Genomic DNA, 23371 nt, shown 5'->3' with positions numbered 1-23371 from the left:
TTCAAAAGGCCACACCAACAAATGCTATTCTGTCTCTGGAGTCTAAGTTCTGTCTGGATATCTCTGAAGGGCTAAATGAGGCAAGAAGTCCTGGAACCATGACATCTGGACTTGGAGCAGGACAGTTCAGCATGTCTAAGGATGGATCACAACAAAACTGCACACTGCAGTTCACATACTAAAACAGAATTAAAGGAGGACCAAGGTATCTGTATGGATCATGTTAGTCTGTGTAGGGTGCACAGAGTAGTCAAGATGAAATCCTGCTCACGGGATTGAGCAGGATTTCATATAAAAAGACTGTTTTGTGAGCCAAATTTAATATTAACCAGTCCTAAGTCTTCATCCATGCCATGTGAAGGATGGCACAGGGAATCTTGACCTTCCCTTTTTGGTTCTCTTGAATTTTTATACTTCTTCAGGGAGTCTCGAAGTGTCATTTCTGATCACCCTAACAGTGGATGTCCTGTCACAGAGGAGGTGCTGAAACACTGGAGGTCCTGCAACAGGAGAGGTCCCTGTGACAGTTGGGGTGATTTGAAATTGGAGTTGATGAAACATCAATCATCCTAAGACAGTGGATGTCCTGCTACAGTGGAGGTCTAGAGACAGTGGAGGTGATGGGACAGTGAAGGTCCTGCTACAGTTGCCATCAAAGTGCTTGTAAAGCAGAAGTGATGTCGTCAGCCATTAAAGACTATGGCAGACATAATGATAATGGTCAATCACAACATTATCTCTCTTCTCCAAATAACTGAGTCTGAGACAAGACTATACCATGTTATGGAGCTGGTTGAAGATCAACAGCTTTAGAAATACATCTAAAAGTATGGTCACTTAGGACAATGCTAGGGAAATATTTAGGCAAATAATAGCAGCTATCAGCTTCTATCATGGGCACAGAGTATTTCATAGGGAACTGAAAACAAGTAATATTCTCTTGGACAGGAATGGAAAAGTCAAACCATGGGCCTTGTCCTTACTATTCAAGTTGAGCCAGGGCAAAGACTGAACTAGTGCTGTGGTGCTTACACTTTTGATGTGCCTAATCTCCTTCTAGGCAAATTTTATGATGGTGCAAAGAATGACATTTGGACCATAAATGTAGGGTTATATTTTATGGTAGTAGGAAAGTTCCCATTTGATTCTGTCATCATACAATAGCTGAGAAGACAGGTTGTGACAGGTGTGTATCCTGACCACAGTGATATTTCAGAAGATCTGGAGGACATGCTTAGCCTCTTAATGACAGTCAGCCCCCGATATGGTCTGAGAGTCACAGAAATAATGATGCAACCATGGTTCAATGAAGACTGCATGAGGTTCCCAAATCCAGATTAGGAAGTGATGCCTCTTAGGCCAGACCTGGCAATTATGGAAGCCATAAATTGAGTTTTGAGCCCAAGACATTTTACATTCATCAAGTCATCAAAAGTATAACCAGACCATGGCAACGTATTGATTAGAAAAGGTGGGGTCCTGTGACATTGGACATCCTTCGGGAGTAGATATTCTGCAAACTGGATGTGGAGAGGCAGTGGAGGTCCTGACACAGTTAGGTGCTGCAACATTGGAGGTTCTGTGCCAGTAGAGGTACTGCAAGAATCAAGTTGCCAAGGGAGTGGATGTCCAGCGACAGTGTACATACTGCTACAGTGAAGGTCCTTGTGGGGTTTTAGTGCTTTGAGAATATACGTTCAGAGACAGTGGACATCCTTTACCTGTAGATATCCTGCAAATTGGAGGTCCAGAAACAAGGAAGTTGCTAGGACATCATTGGTCCTAAGATAATAGAAGTCATACAACAGTAAAGGTGCTGGGCCATGAGAGGTGGTGGCACAGTGGAGGTCCTGCTACCGTGCTCATAAAGAAGAAGCAATGCTGTCAGTCAGTAATGGCCATGGCAGATACAATGAGGATGATCAAAAACCCAAAAGTCATCTCATTTCTCCAATAACATAGTCTGACACAGACTGTAAATTGTCATGGAGCTGATTGAAGGTCAACAGCTTTAAAAATACATCTGAAGTCTAAACACCTAGAGGAGTACAAGGACATGGAAATGTATAGGCAAATAATAGTAAACCTAACTTACTATGATGGGCACAGGATAGATCAAAGGGACCTGAAATGAGATAATATTTTCTTACACAAGTATAAAAAAGTCAAAATCATGGTCTTTCCTTAGGAACAGAGTTGAACCAGGGCAAATGCTGAACCAGAAGTGAGGTTCCTACCAATTTCATACCCATGAACTTTTCCTAGACATGCATTATGATGGTTCAAATATTGACATATGGACATTAAGAGTAGGCCTGTATTTCAAGGGAGTAGGAAAGTTCCCTTTGACTCTTTTGTCATACAAGAGCAGAGAGGAAAGGTTGTGCCAGGTGTGTATACAGCACAATGTGGGGTGTATCAAGAGCTGGAAGAACTGCTAAACTCTCTTAATGTCAGTCAACCGCAGACAAAGTCTAAGAGTCACAGACATGAGGATGCATCCTTGCTAAAAGGAGCGCTGCAAGGAGATCCCAAATCCCTATAAAGAACTGAATGCCCTCAGGCCACACTCAGAATTGTGGAAACAAGGCAATATATTGTGTTCTGAGCCCAAGATATTATACAATGATTACATCAACAAAAGAATAATGAGACCATAGCATCCTATTGCTTACCACAAGGGCAGGATCTCCAATGACATGGCTGCACAACCCAGACTCAGCCAGTGTGTCTAAGACTAAAGAATAGAAGCCAGCCTTCCCTAGGACACAAGTCATGCCACTCTCTAAAAGTTTACTGTCTACCTATGGCCCTAAGACTAGTCAAAGAAGAGTAAGAGCCAATGGACCTGAACTTCTTCTCTTCAGGCCACCTCAGAAGGCACCCACACTTGACAACAATTACATACATGCCAGTAGTGTCTCCTGCATTCACTCAACAAGCAGCTTCAGTAAGAAGAGAACCAGCAATGAGAACATAGAATACGACATACTCCCCGGTGTGCCTCAGCAGAGGGCAAGATTGTCCCCAGTAGTGGCCAGGCCCAAAGACTTTAAGGACGGACTAAGAAATTAGGAAATGCTGTGAAAAAGCTGTATTTCTGTGGTTCCATCAAGAAAGAAAAATCTCCGGGGGCAGATCCGAGTCCTCCCCCAGAAATGAGGCACAGGGAGGGCAAACCAAGAACAAGCATCAGGCACAGCCCAGGTACATTTGTGCTTTATCCCACCCAGTTGCTCTATGCTGGTTCCTACCATGTCTATGGTTTGCATTTCTGAAAAACTATTTTTAAATACATTCTGTAAGTACTTTATGATTCTTGCTCCACCCCAAGTCTTCTCCCTCTTCTAGATTCTCTTCTTCCCAGCAGGAACTCATATCACTGATGTGTTCCCCACTCTAGAGTGTTGACTTCTGGACATCATTCCTTTATCTGGACTGTATCACTACCTAAAGGCAACAGCTTCCACAAGATGAGGGCTTTGAGCTCATGGAATCTTCCAGGGGCTAATGGTGCTACCACAAGAGGACATTAATCACTTTACCAGCATATCAAAATCTTATGTTTTCAAAAGTACTAGCACATTCCATTAAACTTCAAGATTAATAAGCAGCAATGTCCCGGAAGAAATGACAATGGAGATAGTGTGACAGTGCAGGTGCTGGACAGTGTATGTCCTGAGACAGTGGACTAGCTATAACAATGGAGATTACTCAAGAGTGGATATCTTGCAACAGTGAAGGTGCTGGGACAGTAGACTTGTATAGCCAGTGGAGGTCATGTGACAGTAGAGGTTCTGCAACCATGGATTTCCTGAACCATTGGAAGTACAGAGAAAGTAGAAGTCCTGCACCATGCGAGGACCTGCAATACTGGAGGTCCTGACACAGTAGAGTTGAGGCTGGGACAGTGGAGGTTCTAACAAGATCGAGGAGGTTCAACAATGGAGGTACAGCAAAGCGGTAGTCCTTTAACAGTAGAGGTCCAGCATCATTGGAGTTCCTGAAATAGTGGAGATCCTGAGACAGTGGAAATACTGCTGTTACAGTGGAGATCCTACACTAATGGAGGGCCTACAACAGTAGAAGAACTGCAACAGTGGATGTACTGAGACAGTGTAGGCACTGCAATAGTGGACAAGCTTGGACAGTACAGGTACTTTAAGGTTTGGGGTCCTGAAACTGTGGAGTTCTAGCCACAGTTGAGCTCCTGAAACAATGTCATTAATCTAAAAATGGAGGTCTGGCAACAGTGGACTCTATGTGCCAGTAGAGGTCCTGCAACATTGAGGTCCAAAGAGAGGGGAGGAGCTGGGACAGAGGTGGTACTGGGACAATGGATATCCTCTGAGATGTGCTAGGAAAAGAGCCTATAAAACAGTGAAGGTTCTGCTAAAATTGCCATCAAAGTGCTTGTAATGAAGAAGCAATGCTGTCAGCCAGTAATGACCATGGCAGCTGATGAACAACAACCCAACATTCAACTCACCTCTCCAAGAAATTGAATCTTAGACAAGTCTATACCTTGTTATGGAGCTGGTTGAAGGTCAGCAGCTTTACAAATATATCTGAATGTTTGGCCACCTAGAGAAGGACAAGGCCATGGACATATATATGGAAATAATTGCAACAATGTGTTACTTTGATGGGCAAAGTATACTTCAAAGGGACCTGAAACCAGATAGTTTTCTTGAATGAAAATGGAAAAATCAAAATCATAAGGACTTTTTCCTTAGGGCCCAAATTGAACCAGGCACATGCTGAAACAGAACTGTGTGGCTTACCCTTTTGTAAACTCTGAAGTTTTTCTCCACAAATTCTATGATTGTTCAAAGACTGACATGTGAACATAAGCAGTGGGTTTATATTTTATGGTAGCAGGAAAATTCCCATTTGACTCTGCTCTCTAACAGGAGCTGAGATGACAGGTTGTGCCAGGTGTGTTACACAGCCCATTAGGGAGAGTCAGAGAGATTGGAGGATCTGCTTAGCATATTAATGACAGTCAACCCCACATATATTCTGAGAATCAGACTTGAGGATACATCCTTGGTTCAAGGAAGATGACAAGGGAATCCAAAATTCCTATGAGGAATTGATCATGCTCAGGCACAAACTGCAATTGCGGCAGCAATGCAATATATTGTGTTCTGAGCCCAAGACATCAAAGATTACCTCAAAAATATAAAGAAACCATAGCATCCTATAGCTTACTACAAGGGCAGGATCTCCAAGGGCCTGACTGCACAACCAAGGCTCAGCCAGTGTGTCCTCTTATGGTGCCATTCCTTACCCTTGGAGTTACTGCTTCTTACCCTGTAGGACTACAGAGGAGTAGGAGCAGCCCACCTGAGCCACATGAGTTTATCAACCTCGTGGTTTACTGACTACCTATGTCCATACTGCTAGTCTAGGAAGAGACAGAAGAGACACCAGCCTGGACCTCTCCTCTTCTGGACACTTCAGAAAGCACCCACAGTGGACAAAGCATACATGCATGCCAGGAATGTCTCCTGCACCACTCAACAAGCAGTGTCAGTGACAAGAGAAGCAGCAATGAGAACACAGAAGACAACCTACTCCATGATATGCCTCAGCAGAGGTCAAGACTGTCCCCAGCGGGGGCCTCCACCAGAAGCTTTATGGATGGACCAAGAAATTAGGAAAATTACCTCAGCAGAAGCTGTTCTGCAGCTTTCCATCAAGAAACAAACCTCTTGTGTGGAAGATCAGAGTCACTCCCCAGAAATGAAGCACAAGGAGAGTGTGGAGAGAACAAGAAACAGGCACAGCCTAGGTACATTTGTGCTTTGTCCTACCATGTTTGATCTGTGCTGGTTCCTCCTATGTTTCTGGTTTCTATTTCCCCAAAATTGGTTCATTCTAATGTCCTGTAAGACATCTCCCTCTCCTGGATTGCTCTTCTTCCCAGGAGGAACTCAATATCACTGATGTGTACATCGCTCTACAGACTTATCTTGTGGATGCTGTCCCTTCACCTGGACTGTATCACAACCTAAAATCAAGAGCTTCCACAAGGCAAGAACTGGAAGTCTATGGACTCATTGCATCTTCCTGGTCTACTGGTGCTAGCACAAGAGGACATCAATCACATTAGCTGCAAATCACATTCTTATATTTTCATAAGTACCAGCACATTCCATTAAACTTCAAGATTAATAGGCAGCAATGTCATTGAAAAAGCAACAATGGAGATGGTGTGACAGTGGAGGTGCTGGGACAGTGTAGATTCTGCAACAGTGAAGGCACTGAGTTAGTGGATGTTCCGAGACATTACAGGTCCTGCAACCATGAGGTCTTGAGAAAATGGACTTGCTATCATAGTAGAGATGCTACAACAGTGGCTATCCTGCAATTGTGGAGGTGTTGGGACAGTAGACTTGTAGGGCCAGTGGAGGTCATGCGACAGTAGAGGTTCTGTGAGGAGGTGCTGCACCCGTGAAAATACAGAGAAAGAAGAGGTCCTGCAACATTGGAGGACCTGCAATACTGGAGGTCCTGATACAGTAGAGATGAGGCTGACACAGTGGAGTTCCTGACAAGATGGAGGAGGTTACTGCATAGCCGTAGTCCTTGACAGTAGAGGTCCTGCATCATTGGAGTTCCTGAAATAGTGGAGGTCCTGAGACAGTGGAAATAGGGCTGCTATTGTGGAGGTCCTACACTAATGGAGGGGCTGCAACCGTAGAAGAACTGCAACAGTGAATGTCCTGAGACAGTGTAGGCACTGCGATAGTGGACATGCTTGGACAGTACAGGTCCTGAAACCATAGATGTCCAGCAACAGCTGAGCTCCTGAGACAGTGCTGTTGATGTGAAAATGGAAGTCCTGCAACAGTGAACTTCCTGTGCCAGTAGAGGTCCTGCAAATTGGAGTCCAAAGACAGTGGAGAAGCTGGGACAAATATGGTACTACCACAATAAATGTTCTCTGAGAGTGAAGGTGCTGGGACATGGGAGCCTCTGAAACAGTGAAGGTTCTGCTACAATTGACATCAAAGTGCTTGTAAGGAAGAAGCAATGCTGTGTGTCAGCCAGTAATGACCATGGCAGTTATGTTGATGAACAACAACCCAAATTCAACTCACCTCTCTAAGAAATGGAGTCTTACGACAAGTATATACCTTGTTATTCAGTGTATTGAAGGTTAACAGTTATACAAATACATCTGAATGTCTGGCCAACTAAAGGAGGACACAGCCAGGGAAATACTTAGGAAAATAAGAGTAGCATTCAGCTCCCCTGATGGGCACAGTATAGTACAAAGTGACCTGAAACCAGATAATATTTTCTTGGACAGGAATGGAAAAGTAAAAATCATGGATTTTTTTTCTTTAGTGCCCAAGTTGAACCAGAGGAAAAGCTGAACCAGAACTGTGATGCTTATCTGTTTGGTTCCCCTATATACTCTCTAGGCAAACTTTCTTATGGTCCAAAGAAGGACATATGTGCTTTAAAACTAGGCTTATATTTTATGGTGGGAGGAAATGTCCCATTTGACTCGGTTGTCACACAAGAGCTGTGAAGACACATGGTGGTAGGTATGTATCCTGTCCACTATGGCTTGTCAGAAGAGCTAGAGGACCTGCATAGCCTCTTAATGACAGTCAACCCCAGATATAGGCCAACAGTAATGGACATGAAGATGGACCACTGGTCCAAGGAAGACTGGAAGGCATTCCAGATTCCCTATGGAGAACTAATGCCCTTAGGCCAGACCCTGCAATTGTGAAAGCCATGGAGTATACTGGGTTCTTAGCCTAAGATATTATGGAATCTTTATGTCACAGAAAATGTGACTACACAATGGCTTCCTATTGCTTACTGAAAAGAAAGGATCTCCAGGAGCATGGCTGAACCATCCAGACTCAGCCAGTGATTCCCTGTATGACCTTATTCCTTACTCTTGATGATGCTGCTGCAACCCTCTAGGACTAAAGAGGAATTGAAGCAAGCCCACCCTATGCATATTGGTCTGGTCATCCTCCAATAGTCTAGTGTATGCCTAAGGCAATACGGTTTGTCAAAGAGGAGGCAGAAGAGACACTGAGACTGGACTTCTTTTCTTCAGGCCATTCCAGATGACACCCGCACTGGGCACAGCATACATACATGCCAGGAGTGTCTCTTGCATTCACTCAACAAGCAGCCTCAGTGAGAATAGAGGCAGAAATGAGAACACACAAGACAACCTACTCTACCTCTGGGCCTCAGCAAAGGGCAAACCTATCCCCAGCAGTGGCCGAGCTGAGAGATTTCAAAGGACGGACCAAGAAATTAGGAAATACCATGATGAAGCTGTGTTGCTGCTCTCCATCAAGAAATCAACCACTCCTTGAGCAGAACTGTCTCCCCCCAGAAATGAGGCACATGGAGAGCATCCAGAGATCAGCAGCAGGCACGGCCCAGGAACATTTGTCCTTTGTCCTTCCCAGTTTGCTCAGAGCTGGCTCCTCCTCTATCTCTGGTTTCCATTTCCCCAAAATCGTTTCTGGCTTGCGTTCTGTAAGTACTTTTTGATCCTTGCTCCACCCCAAGATTTCTACAGAACTCTACAGAGTTGTCTTGCCCTTGCCATCCCTTCACCTGGACTGTATCACCCCCCTGAATGCAATACCTTCCACAAGGTGAGTACTTGAGGTTTACAGGCTTATGGAAACTTCCAGGGGCTACTGGTCCTAGCACATGTGGCCATCAATATCAAGAGTCGCAGATCAAATTCTTATGTTTTCAAACTTAACATCACATTCCATTAAGCCTCGAGATTAATAACGAGCAATATCATAGAATGAGTGACAACAGAAATGCTATGATAGTGCAGGTCCTGGGACAATGCAGATCCTGCAACAGTAGAGGCACTGAGATAGTGGAGGTCCTCAATGAGTGTAGGTCCTGCAACATTGATGTCCATAGACAGAGGAGCTACTATCACAATGGAGTTGCTACAACAGTGGACATCTTTTGATAGTGGAGGTCCTGGGACAGCAGAGCTTCAGCAACAGTAGAGGTCGTGCAATACTGGAGTTCCTACAATAGTGGAAGTCCTGAGACCGTGGAGGTACTGGTACTGCAGCATTGGAGGTCCTGATACAGTGGAGCTGAGGCTGGGACAGTGGGGGTCCAGCAATAATGGAGGAGATGCAATAGTGGCGGTAGTGAAACAGTGGAAGTCCTCGAAAGTAGAGGAACTGCAACACTGGAATTCCTCCAATACTGGAGGTCCTGATACAGTGGAGAAGAGGCTGGCACAGTGGAAGTCCTCTGCCAATGGAGGTTCTGCAACAGTGGAAGTACTGCATCAGTGTAGGTCCTGAGACAGTGGAGCTCCTGAGACAATGTGGGTGCTGCAACATTGGAGGTACTACAACAGTGGAAGTCCTGCAAGAGTAGAGGCCCTGCCACAATGGAGTTCCTGCAATAGTGGAGATCCTGAGATAGTGGAGGTAATGTGATAATGGAGGTGCTTGAACAGTAGAGGTCCTTCCAGCTCTGAGGTCACGTGACTGTGGTACTCCTGAAGCCAGTGTAGGTCCTGCAACATTGGATATCATGCAACAGAGGAGGTCGTGCCACAGAGGAGGTGCTGGGACAGTGAAGATGATAGGACAGTGATGGTCCAGTGACATTTCAGCTGCTGAGACATTGGAGGTTATGTGACAGTGGAAGTACCACACCAGTAGAGGTCCTGTAAAAATCTACTTGCTGAGAGAATGAATGTCTGGTAACAGTAGATATCATGCAACAGTGGAGTCCCTTGTGAGAGTTGAGTTGCTTTGAGAGTGGATGTCCAGCAACAATGGATATCCTGTACCAATAGAGGAGCTGGATTATGGAGGTCCAGAAACATGGGAGTTGCTGGGATGGGGGTTGGTCATGTGGCAGTAGAGGTGCTGGGATAGTAGGGGTCTAAAAATGTTGCTGTCAAAATGCTTGTGAAGAAAAGCAGAGCTGCCAACTAGTAATGACCATGACAGATATGAGGCTGTACAACATCCCAAAAGTCTTCTCACATCTCCAAGTAATTGAGTCTGACACAAGACTATGACTATACCTTGTCATAGAGCATGTTGAAGGTTAACAGCTTTACAAATACATCTGAAAGTCTGGAAACCTAAAGGAGAGCAAGGCCAGGGAAATATTTAGGCAGTTTATAGCAGCACTGAGGTACTGTGTTGGCCACAATATAGTTCATAGGGAACTGAAATCAGATGAAATACTCTCTTGGACATGAATAGCAAAGTCAAAATCAGTGACTTTGTCCTTATTACCCAAGTTGAACCTGAACAAATGCTGAACGGCCATTGTGCACCCTTTTGGTTGCCCATAACTCTTTCTAGGCAATATTTATGATGGTCCATGGAATAGACTTATAATTTATGGTAGTAGGAAACTTGCCATTTGATGATGTTGACACATAAGAGCTGAGAAGACAGGTTGCGGCATGTGTGCAGCCTGCCCACTGTGGAGTGTCAGAAGAGCTGGCAGACCTGCTTGGCCTCTTAATGACAGTCAACCCCAGCTATAGGCTGATCTTCACAGGATTATGCACCTGTGAAGGTTCAAGGAAGATTTGAAGTCATTACTGAATCCCTAGGAGGAACTGATCTCTCTTATGAGAGAAACAGCAATTCTTGGTGCAATGCTATACATTGTGTTCTCTAAGCCCAAGATATACATTCATTACATCAAGAAAGTCAAACCAGACTATGACCTCCTATGGCTCACTCCAAGTGTAGTCTCCCCAGCGGATGGTTCTAAGAACACAGGCTCAGTCAGTGAGTCCAGATGTGGCCTCATTCCCTACCCTTCAGGATGAAACTGTGTTCCCTCTAGGACTAAAGAAAAGTAGAAGCGAGCCCAACCTAGCTACATTGGTTTTGTCATCTTCCAATGTTCTTCTGTCTGCTTCCTGGGCCACAAGACTTGTCAAAGAGGAGGCAGAAGAGTCACAGGGCCTGGCCTTCTTCTCTTCAGGCCACTCTGGATGACACCCACCCTGGACAAAGGATACAAATATGCCAGGGGAGTCTGCAGGATTCACCCAACGAGCAGCCTCAGGGAAAAGAGCAGCAGCAATGAGAACTCAGAAAACAACCTATTCTCCCACTGTGCCTCAGCAGAGGGCAAGTCTGTCCCCAGCAGGAACAGCCACACAGGCTTTAAGGGATGGGTCAAGATAGTAGGAAATGCTCTAGTGAAGCTGTGTTCCCACTGTCCATTAAGAAAGAAACCTCACGTAGGGAAGAACAGAGTATCCTGCCAGAAATGAGGCCCAGGGAGAGCATTCAGGGAACCAGCACAAGCCTGGTAACTTTCTGATTTGTTTTACCCAGTTTGCTCTGTGCTGGATACGCCTTGGTCTCTTGGTTTGCATTTCCCCAAATTTGTATTCTTTTTACATTGTGTGAGTACTTTATGATTCTTCCTCCACACCAGGCCTTCTCCCTCTTCTGGATTTCTCCTCTTCCCATCAGAGAGTCAATATCACTGATGTACAACCTACTCCACAGACTTGTCTTGCTGATACCATCCCTTTACCTGGAATTTATCACCCTCTAAATACCACAGCTTCCACAAGGTAAGGACTAGAGGTCTATGGACTCACGAAATCTCCCAAGGACTCCTGTTGCTAGAACATGTGGCCATCAATCCCAGAAGCTGAAGAACAAATTCTTAACTTTTCAAAAGTAACATCACATTCCAGTAAGGTTCAAAATTAATAAGCACCAATGTCATCCGATACTTGACAGAAGAGTTGCCATGGCTGTGCAGGTCCTGGGACAGTGTAGGTCCTGCAACAGTGGAGGCAGTGAGATACTAGAGGACGTGAGACAGTGGATGTCCTGCAACATTGAGGTCCTCAGACAGTGGAGTTACTCTGACAATGTAACTATTGCTGCAATGGTGGATTTCTTCCAACTGTGGAGGTGCTGGGACAGTAGATATGTAAGGACAGTGCAGATACTGCTTCAGTAGAGGTGCTACAACACTGGGGCTCCTGTAACAGTGGAAGTCCAGCAATAGCAGAGGTGCTGCAACACAAGAGGTCCTGAGACACTGGTGGCAATGCTAGGACAGTGGATGTCCTATGTCAAGGCAGGTGCTGCAACAGTGGAGGTATTGACATAGTGGAGGTCCTGGGACAGTGGACGACCTGTGAGAGTGAAGTTCTTGTGATGCTGGAAGTCCTGCAGCATTGGAGGCCCTGGAACAGGGGAGGTTCTGCAATAGTGTAGGTGCTGCAACAGGGTTGGTCCTGAGACTTCGGATGCACTGGGATAGTGGATGTACTTGAATGGTAGAAGTTTTAGAGGGTGGGAGTCCTGTGACAGTGGCAGACCTGTGACAGTGTAGGTACTGCAACATTGGAGGTTGCACCAGTTGAGATCTTGAGGCGGTGAAATTGCTCTGACAATGAAGGTCCTGCCACAGTGGAGGTTCTAGAAGAGTGGAGGTGTAGGGATAGTGAAGGCAATGGGACAGTGAAGGTCCTGAGGCAGTGGACGAGCTGAGACATTGGAGGTGTACACATTGTATAGTGCACTCTCTATGTCAGTAGAGGTCCCGCAAACCTGGAGATGAGGAGACATTGGAGGTTCTGAGGCAGTGGAGGTCCTGCGGCAGTGGAGGTCCTTGAGACAGGTGAGGTGATGCAACAGTGGATGTGTCACATTGCGCATCCTTTGCCAGTGGAGGTCCTGTAAATTAGAATAGCTGTGACTGTGGAAGTGGTGCAACATTGGAGGTCCTGAGATGGGAGAGGTGCTGAAATCTTGGTGCTCCCACAAGGGTGGCTGTGGTATAATCTTGGAAATCCTCGGACTTTGGAAGTTTTGCAAAATTGGAGGTTCTAACACAGGAGAGATGCTGATGGTGAAATTGCTCAGACAGTGGAGGTCCTGTGACACTGGGGATACTGGGACAGTTAAGGTGCTGAGACAGTGGTTGTTATACAACATTTGAGGTGCTGAGAAGTGGAGATTCTAAGACAGAGGCACTCTTGTGGAAGTGGAGGTGGTGAGACAATGAGGGCCTGCATCTATGAAGGTCCTTCGATACAGGTGGTGCTGTGACAGGTGAGGTCTTGAGACTGTGGAGATCCTTTGACAGTGGAGTTCCTTTGACTCTGGTGGTCCTGAAAGATTGGAGAAGCTGGGACACTGAAGCTATGGCAACAGTGAACGTCCTTGATATTAGAGGTCCTGCAATATTGGAGTTCCTGCAGTAATGGAGGTCCTGAGACAGTGGAAATGAGGCTGCAACAGTGGAGGCCCTGCAACATGGGAGGTGCTGGAACAGCAGAAGTCCTGTCTCTGGAAGTATGTGAAAATGAAGGTGCTGAGACAGTAGAGGTCCTGGGAGAGTTGAGGTCCTACAAGACTTAAAGTCCTGCAGAATTGAAAGTCTTACATTAGTGGAAGTCCAGAGACAGTAGAGACGAGGCTGGAACAGTGAAGATTCTATAATAATGGAGGTCCTGGGATAGTGGAGGTCCTGAGGAAGTGTAGGTCTTGAAATAGGGACGTGATTGGACAGTGAAGGTTCTTCGAGAGTAGAGGACCTGTGACAGTGGACGTCCTGCAACAGAGGAGGTGCTGGAACATTGTTGGTCCTGTGACCGTTTTCTTATTGTGCCAGTAGAGGTCCTCCAAAAATGTAGTTGCTAAGAGAGTAGATTTCCTGTGAAGGTGGATGTTCTTGGACAGTAGAGGTCCTAGTGAGAGTTGAAGTGCTGCAATACAGAATTTTAGCCACAGTAGATGTCCTGTGCCAGCAGAGGTCCTTTGAAATTCCCTGCAAATAGGAGTCGCTGAGGCTGTGGAGGTCCTGCAACAGGGGAGGCTCTGCAACAGTAGAAGTATTTTTGACTGTTGAGATGCTTTGCTAGTGGATATCTTGCAACAGCAGATGTCCTGCGGCAGCAGAGTTCTTGCAAATTCGAGGTCCAGACACCGGGTTGTTGTTGTGATAGCAGTTATCCTATGACAGTGGAGGTGTTGGGACAGTGAAGGTACTGGGACAGTGGAAGTCCTGTTATACAGTTGGCCTCAAAGTGCTTGTAAATAAAGAGAAATGGTTGCAACTAAATATGACCAAGCCAGATATAATGATGATGTTCAACCATTACAACATCATTTTCCTTCTCTAAGTAAGTAAATCAAAGATAAGTCCATACCTTGTCATGGAGTGTGTTGAAGGTCTACCGCTTTACAAATACTTCTGAAATTCTGGCCAACTAGAGGATGACAAGGCCAGGGAAATATTTAGTCAAATAATATTTAGGCAAAAAATAACAGGAAGCAAAAATCACTATTCCTTAATATCCCTTAACATCAATGGACTCAATTCCCCAATAAAAAGACTTAGACTACAAGACAGGATACGTAAAATGGACCCAGCATTTTGCTGCATACAATAAACAGGTCTCAGTGTCAAAGACAGACAATACCTTAGAATAAAAGGCTGGAAAACAATTTTCCAAATAAATTGTCCCAGAAAACAAGCTCGAGTAGCCACTCTAATATCAGATAAAATTGACTTCTAACCAAATGTCATAAAAAAGACAAGAAAGTACACTTCATACTCATCAAAGAAAAAATCTTCAAAGAAGAACTCTATTCCGAACAACTATGCTCTAAATGCTGGCTAGGATATGGAGAAGGCTGAATAGTTCTCCATTGCTGGTGATACTGCAAGCTGGTAAAAATCAATTTGGAAATCAATCTGGTGGTTCCTTGAAAAGTACAAATAGTTCTACATGAAGACCCACCTATACCACTACTAGGTTTATACCCAAAATATGCTCCAACAATAACAAGGACACATGCTCCACTATGTTTATAGCAGCCATATTTATAATAGCCCAAAGCTGGAAACAACACAATGTCCCTCAACAGAGGAATGGATACAGAAAATATGGTGCATTTACTCCATGGAGTACTACTCAGCTATTAAAAACAACGGCTTCATGAAATCCACAGGCAAATGGATGGAACTAGAAAATATCATCCTAACTGAGGTAACTCAGACACAAATGATCGGACATGGTATGTACTCACTGATAGACATTAGCCCAAAAGCTCACAATACCCAAAATACAACCCCAGACCATATGGACCTTAGGAGGAAGGAAGACCAGGGTGTGGATGTTTCAGTCCTAAAGTGAGGGGAGAACAGGATGGTTGGAGGAGACTGAGGGAGGGGGAGACTTTGCAGCAAGAAAGGAGGGTCATTATATTAGGGGGCAATATCAGGTACTGCAGGGGACAGGAAAGAGGGATAGAGGATCAGAAAACTGAATAAAAATATGTAGCAGTGGGGGATGAGGAACCGTGTATAACCACTGCCAGATTCCAGATGGCAAGGAAATAAAAGGCTCCCAGGACTTAGTACGGATGTCTGTAGCAGAAATGTGCAACAAAGGGGAGATAGAACCCATAGAGACCACATCCAATAGACAGGCATGGCCCCTCGTGGAGGGATGGAGCCACCCCCCCCCCAACTCAAAGTTTTTAACCCAGAAATATTCCTCTCCAAAGGAAAGACAGGGACAAAAATGGAGCAGAGACTGAAAGAAGGTCCACCCAGGGACTGCCCCACTTGGTGATCCATCATTTCTGTAGCCACCAAATACAGACATTGTTGATGCTGCCAAGAGGTATCTGCTGACAGGAACCTGTGTGGATGCTCCTTGAGAGTTTCATCCAGCAACAGACAAATGCTGATGTGGATGCTTGAGCTCAGAGATCCAGGAGGGAAGGTGGCAGGACGACTCAGGAGTGGCGGGGGATTGTAACCCCATAGCATTAACAATGTCAGAACAGACCACCCAGTGCTCCCACCATCGAAGGAGTGTGCAGGGAGGGATCCATGGCTCCACATACACACAGCACAGAGGAGGGCCTTGTCTGTTATCAGTATCTCACACTATACCGAGAATTCTGCATAATGTTTCCAAACACAGTTTAAATGCTTTTACATGTCTGTGCTCTCCAATCTGCCCTTATCTATGTAAACCAGTCACTTGAGCCAGTTTGTTTTTTAAATAGTTCTCTCTGATCCCCAGCCTTACGGTCTCAACCACACAGAAACCTATGCTCAGTTCTGGGGGCAGCCCAGATTACAGTGTGAATTCTTAGTTTGCCTTGAGTCTGTAGCTCACTGCTGTAAGCCCAACTCTATCTTGGGGTAGATGGAACTAGGTGAGAAGTACTGAGATTTGTCTCTCAAGGTGAGATAAATTGGTCCTGAGTTGTGTGCTAAGGCACAGTCATAGGGTGAAGCTTCTGTATAGCTAAGGTGGGCCTTGAAGCAGGCAGAGCTATTCTGTCCTCATGGAACTTAGAACTTGTTGCCAAAAATAATGCTTCTTCCTTCAAAGTACATTTATGCAAACTGCAAAGATCCAAAACGCTGCCTCTGGCTCTCACCAGTGTTCCCCAGAGCATGCCCACAGCTCTCCTTCTGTTGTGTCAGGAAGCCAAGCCTTGTCTTTAATGTGGCTGCCCATGCAGTCATCTGATCTCTCTGGAGAGGAACCTCTACCTGCTGCAAACTCACTGTTAAGGGCACATCAGATCACCTTTTCTGGTTAAGATCACTTCTGTAGTGTCTTCGGAACTGGCAAACCAAAGTCTTTAGCAGCTGACCATTAACCTGTGTTAGTTAACCCATTCCCTCCACCTCTAAGTTGTTTACAGTACAGCACTGAGCCCTGGCTGGTCACAGACCACTTTCACTGAAACCTCTGTCTTCTAACCCCTCAGTCTGCTGTGTTCAACAGGAGCTTCCTGTCCCTGCAGTGCACACTTGTCCTCTCCAACTTTTGCATGGATCTGATTTTAGATCATGTAAGGTTCAGAATCTCTGCTTGGCAGCCATTACCACTCATGGTATTTATATTTTTGTTCACTTTGTTGATCTATGTGTTCTTATGTGTGCACTAAGAGGGCAACGTCGAGGATTATGTCATTACTGTTGTTCACATCTGTACTAAAAGTGCTCACTCTGCAGATGTTCAGCAGAGCTGAGGGAGGTGACAGGTCAGGACACCCTGATTGCAGAAGCAGCAGCTGTAAGGTCAGAGACGCACCAAGTGGGAGTTGGAGGAAGGAACCTAAGGCGCCTTGGGAGAAAACAGGTCCAACTCCCCTAAGATCCTGAAAACAAGGCAGCCCGACTCGGTCTCCACCCTGAGGGAGCTCAAGATCAGACTCACAACACAGTACCACCAAGACAACCCCAGGTCTCCTCGGTTCCCCATATCCCTGAGAGCTCAGAGGGGCGGTTTCAAACTCCCTGGGCTCCTTTCACACTCACCAGCACTTGATGCTCAAGAGACCACAACCTCCTCCATTCTGAAAATCCCAGTAATAACGACTGGAGGGCGTGGCTAAATCCTGGGGTTATAGTTCACTGGCTGTTAATGCACATGCGCTGTGCCTACCAACAGCCACTTTTACCAGCCTAGCTTAGTGGCTCCTGGAACATTGGGCTTTGCTCCTCCCTTCTCAAGAACAACAGTGTCCCCATAGTGCTTGTACAACACAAGTCGCCTCACTGTGGCCTTGAATACACAGCTGAACTGGTGGCATCTCTTTCCCAGCGCGTTCCCGATCACGCCTCCTCATCCTCCCCAGGGCGGAAGCCTTTCCCCTCTCCCATTGACTGACTGTAATCAATGCATTAACGAGATAGAATACCTTTAAGTATAAAAGAAATTTGAGAAGAAAGGCTAAATTCAGAGAAGATTAGCACAAAGGCCACCATTAGAGGAAGAAGGAAACCACGAGCTGCGAGTGATCAGATAAAACCCAGCCCCAAGGCGGGCAGGGTCTCCATGGACCTTGCCAAGTGCCAGGGTTACAGCGATTCCAGGCTCAGTCATCAAGGACTGGGAGGCACAATTCTCCATTCCCTCTTTCACCCTGACCTTTCCAGTGACCATGACACTATAGGCTTGGTGTGCCTGGCAGGGGCAGGGGATGGCCTGCTTTGTAAGCAGTAGTTGGCTTTGGCCAAAAGATTCAGAATGGATTTGCAGAGAGAGATGCCATCTGAGGCTGGGCGTGGCTGACAAGGGGACTGTTGCAGCTTAAAAGTAGCAGCAGGAAGGTGTCCATGAGACTTCCTTGTGCTGGGGTACTTATCCTGACCTGCTGGGCTGTAGTGCTCCTCCTCCTCATCTTCATCATTGAAAACATTAAATCATTACTAAAGATATATTGAACTGCTTGCAGTCAGTCCGCTGGCACTGAAAGACCTGGGTTTACAGCCTGGATCCACAAAGGACCAGCTATTCTTGTCTAAAAAAGGTTCTATGTGTGCCATCACACTTTGTTAGAAAACAATGACACTCTTAACAGTGAAAAAGGATATTGAAAAATCCATTGGGTCCCCAGGAGCACAGAGCACCTGGTCCCAAACAGCACAGAGCACCTGGTCCCAGGGAGCACAGAGCACCTGGTCCTCACACATGCCTGGTCCACCTTCGGACCTCAGTGTCTAATGTGAGCCCTACACTCAGTATGGACTTGGTTTTCCATGGATCACGCCGACCTCGCTGGGGGAGAGGGTGTTTACATGTGCGTCTTACCCCATCATGTGTCAGGTGTACATGTATACTCCCACACTTATGTCCTGTCAGAGGCCATCCTCTGGACAGGTGCCCACACCTGCACACCCCGTTTCCTACTCCCATCCCCCACCACCCAGGGATGCTGGGCTTCCGGACTTTGCTGCTGCATCCATCTTTGATGAGGATCCAAACTCAAGTCCACACCTTGAGAGGGAAGTGCTCTGCCTATTCCTGCAGCCCTGTCTCAGGTGTTTGATGAGAACCTAGAGCCTTTCTGAGGAAATATGAGAACAGTGTCTCCCCTGATGTCTCAGTTTGAAACACAGCTTTGTCTTAAAAGTTAAACTGCAGCATCAGCTTGAGGCTAATCAGTCAGAATCTAAGGAAAGGTGACACACAGGGTAGACATGATGGTTTTAAAGCAGGAGGTTCAGCAAACATTCAAACCAGAGACCTAAGGACAGTAAATCATCCTAGAGGCTTTGATTTCTAAAAGCCTAGTGTCAGCCTTCACAGCCCACCTAAGCCAGAGCCTTGAAGTCCTTCCAACCATGAGGGCTCCTATTATGACCTCATGAGGAGAGATTGTGAGGTGCTCTAGCCAATAGATGATAAGCTGTGGCCAGGCCTGGATTTCTTTGAGTGCTTTGAGAGGAGTTGTGGAGTGGTGCCCTTTGCGAATTTATTGTATTTATTGACTGTGTGTGGCTGGATTGGTTTGTACGAGTGCTGTGTGGCTGTGTATGTTACAGTGTGTGTAGGAGTGTGTACAGATTTGCTTGTGTGTGAGTGTGTGTATAATAGTTCCAGTGTGTGAGTCAGTGTATGTGGGAGTGTGTGAGTTTATAGGTGTGTTTGCCAGGGTGTGTGAGTTTGGTGAGTGTGTGTGTGTGTGTGTGTGTGTGTACAGTGTATGCTTACAGGTTTGCTTGTGTGTGAACAGGTGTATACCTGTTCCTATGTGAGTGTGTGTAGTGTAATTATCAGCTTGTATAAGAGTTTGTATTCCTGTGTGCTTTTGTGTCTGTGTCTGTGTGTCTGTGTGTAAGTTTGCTTTTCTGTATTTGTGTGTGTATTTGTGTGTGTGTCCTTTTGTGTCTCTGCCTGTATTTGTGTGTGTGTTTTTACGTGTGTTTGTGTGTGTGTGTGTGTGTGTGCTTTTGTGTTTGTGTCTTTGTCTCTGTGTGTAAGTTCACTTTTCTGTATTTGTGTAGTTTGGTGAGTGTGTGTGCTTTTGTGTCTGTGTCTTCATCTGTGTCTGTGTCTGTGTCTGTGTTTGGTTCTCTGTCTGTATCTGTCTGGGTCTGTGTCTGTGTCTGCATCTGTGTGTCTGTGTCTGTGTCTGTGTCTGTGCACCTGCCTGTGCGCATACCCCTTTGTCTCTTGCATCTGTATTGCTTGTACCTTGGTGCAAGAGAGTGTACAGGAGAGAAGTCAACCCGGCTGCTGTACCTAAGGTAGGCCATCGACATTATTTTTGAGACAGACTCACTCAATGACGTGAAGCTGGCCAAGAATCTGGGACTGGTTGACCAGAAGCTCCCAGGGATTTGATATGACAACCACATACTCTCAGATTAAAGGCATATGTAGAGAACTTGCTGTTTATTGATTGATTGTTTGACTTTGGAATGAGTCCAAGAGATAGAATTAGGCCACATATTTGTAAGGCCACTGGCTGTGTGTCTCCTTAGTGTTGCTGTTTTGATCTTTATGATTTATTTGCATGGCTGGCTGCTTTGTTGACCCTAGGATTTATTTTCTCACATGATATTTTAGTGTTTTCATTATTTCCTAATACATTTCATACTACTTCAGTCTATCTATTTTCAATGTATTTTGGTTTCCTATTTTTACCTTATCATTGTTTCCTCGTTAATTCACGACATGTTGTCATTGGCTTATGCCCTTCAAGACACTTTGGCTTTTCCTGCAGGGAGAGCTTGAGATGTCTGTGGATGAGCCCACAGGATCTGTGAGCCTCTGTGGGAAGACATCTAGTGGTTCCTGGAGCAGCTGCAGCAGCCAGGACACATGGAACTACAGTGGAGGTGAGCTACAGGATCAGGGAGCAAAGACCCTGACCTGACCAATGCTAATCTGAATCTCTGGGCTCAGGCTGCAATGGTCACTCAGGGCTACACTGAAGGAAACTCAAGGACAAACAATGGGCCATTGATACTGTGTGTGGCCTTGTTCTCAGAGTCTTGTGCTGGTAAAAAGCAGGTGGCCTTGGCCACTGAAATTGAGTCCAGACTCTATGGCTTTTTGGCCTTGGTTGTAGGTTTAATAGTCTCTGATAGTTTACTATCTTATTGTTTGTCATTGCTTAATTTTAAGTTTCAATATTTTGCTCAGGGGAGGTGTGGTTTCATTGTGAAAGACTAGGTCCTAAAACGAAATGGAATATTCACTGAAGTGCTGGGAATTTATATTTGTTTTGTCTTTTACTAATGCTTTCGCCTCTCATATTTTCATATTATTTTTTCTTCAATCTTCATCCAATCACAGTATTAATCAATTGTAACCCTCCCAATCGCCGTTTTATGATTGTTTTTTAGTTTCATCATTTGTATTTGGAATGTGTATACTCTTGGGTTAATAGTTTGGGGTGCGTTATTTGGTTAGGATTTACTTACATTTTTTTACTTTAGCTTTTTCCCCATATATTTTTCATAATATTCATTCTATTTTTCTAGCCTTTACTTACCTTTATGTCAAGCACATTTTCTTTGTTTATTTTTAGGTAGCATGTGTACTAATTTTGGTTTCTGTTTTCCTACATCTTTTTCATTACATTGATTCTATTCTTTTTATGTTATTTTTAGGTAGCATTAGTAGTGATTCAATACCTACACATAGTGAGGAGGAGTTACCACCATTCAGCTTCGAGCCCCATATCTCTGAGGAGGAAGACTTCCACTCCCAATACAAAGTCTTGAGGACCATCGGGCAAGGGAGTAACGCCAAGGTCCTCCTGGCCCAACACCGGCTCACAGGCACACCTGTGGCCATCAAAGTTCTTGAAAAGGGCAAGCAGTGGTTCCAGTCAGCCATGATGGAGGCCAATATAATGAGAACGCTCAACCATCCCAACATCATCTCACTTCTACAAGTGATTGAGACCAAAACAAGCATATACCTGGTAATGGAATTTGTTGAAGGACAACAACTCTACCAATATATCAAAAATTCTGGCAACATAGAGGAGGACGAGGCCCGGAAAATATTTAAGCAAGTAATATCTGCCGTGAGCTACTGCCATGAACATGGTATCGTGCACAGGGACCTGAAACCTGATAACATCCTGATCGATAACAATGGAAAAATCAAAATAATCGACTTTGGCCTTAGTACCAAAGTCAAACCTGGTCAAATGCTCAGTCAGCACTGTGGTTCCTACTCTTTTGGTGCCCCAGAATTCTTCCTCGGTAAAAGATACGATGGCACCAAAAGCGACTCGTGGACCTTAGGTGTGGTCCTCTATTTCATGATTGTCGGGAAGGTGCCTTTTGATTCTGTGATCATCCACGAACTGCAAAGACAAGTTGTGGCAGGAGTATATCCTGCCCCCTGTGGGATCTCACAAGAATTAGAGGACTTGCTTAGTCTATTACTGACCATCCACCCTACATATAGGCCCACACCCATGGAGGTGATGCTGCACCCCTGGTTTAAAGGGGACTGGAAGATGTTCCCAAATCTCTGTAAGGATCTAATCCCTGCCAGGGCAGACCCTACCATTGTCCAAGCCATGGAATGTCTTGGCTTCCGAGCTCAAGACATTCTCGAGTCACTACGTAAACAGAAATATAACCAAGCCATGGCTTGCTATACTTTACTAAAAGGACAGGCTCTCCAGAGACATGTCTACTCAACAGTGACTCAGACAGTGAGTCCAGTGGCAGCCCCATTCCCGACCATTGATGCTGCTGCTGCTTTTACTTTAGGAATGAAGACAAGCAGAAGTGCTCCTATACTTGGCCCATTGGTCTCACCATCCTACACTGGTCAAGAGTCTACCTATGGCCAGAAGGCTAGGCAAAGAGCAGGAAGAACTTCCACTGGGCCTGGTTTTCTTCACTTGCGGCCACACCAGTGGAAACCCACAGAGGACCAACAACATATATTTGCCATGAGTGTCCCCTGTATTAACACAACAACCAGAATCACTGAAAACAGCAGCAATTCGATCCCAGAAGACAATCCCCTCTCCCACAGTGCCTCAGAGAATAAGCCCATCCCCAGCAGGGCTAGGGCCCAGCCCCGAGGCTTCAGGGGATGGGCCAAGAGGGTACGAAATGCCATGAGGAGACTCTGTTGCTGCTTTACAGGAGGAAATCAATCTCGCCGCAGGCAGCACAGAGTCTCCCCCCAGAAATGAGGCCCATGGAGAAAATCCAGAGAAAAAGAAGCAGGCAGGGCCCAGGTACCTTTGAGCTTTGTCCTACCCACTTTACTCTGTGCTGGTCCCTCCTCTGTCTTCATTTTCATTTTCATTTTGCCCACAATTCTTACCTTCTCATCTTCTCGAAGTACTTTAGAATTCATCAACCCCAAGCCTTCTCCCTATTCTGGGTTTCTCCTCTTGCCAGCATGGACTCAATATCAATGATTTTTAATGCACACAACAGAATTGTTTTGCTGACCCCATTCCTTCTCCTGGAGTCCATCTTCCCTAAAGACAATAGTTCCCACAGGGTAAGGACTAGATGCCTATGGGCTCAAGGACTCTTTCAGGGGCTACAGGCCCTAGCAATGTGCCAATCAATC

The 23371-nt window shown here is 45.5% G+C and overlaps 1 protein-coding gene across 1 annotated transcript; it reads left to right on the top strand.

Moving 5' to 3' along the window:
* Window positions 1–20546: 20546 nt before the first annotated feature.
* Window positions 20547–22982, top strand: LOC127673737 (sperm motility kinase Y-like). Its single transcript, XM_052169509.1, has 2 exons — window positions 20547–20649; window positions 21427–22982. Exons 1-2 carry the CDS (start codon window positions 20547–20549, stop codon window positions 22980–22982), a joined length of 1659 nt encoding a protein of 552 aa, XP_052025469.1.
* The last annotated feature ends 389 nt before the right edge of the window (window positions 22983–23371 follow it).

The sequence above is a fragment of the Apodemus sylvaticus genome, chromosome 23 (assembly GCF_947179515.1).
Source record: "Apodemus sylvaticus chromosome 23, mApoSyl1.1, whole genome shotgun sequence".
In the NCBI taxonomy this organism is placed as follows: Eukaryota; Metazoa; Chordata; class Mammalia; order Rodentia; family Muridae; genus Apodemus; species Apodemus sylvaticus.
This window is presented reverse-complemented; position numbering and strand designations above follow the sequence as displayed.

Excerpts from the sequence above, each read along its gene's own strand:
- LOC127673737 (XM_052169509.1), top strand. The coding sequence starts at position 20,547 with ATGTCTGTGGATGAGCCCACAGGATCTGTGAGCCTCTGTGGGAAGACA. Across the intron at positions 20,650-21,426 it reads CACATGGAACTACAGTGGAG|GTAGCATTAGTAGTGATTCA; the intron begins GTGAGCTACAGG and ends TGTTATTTTTAG.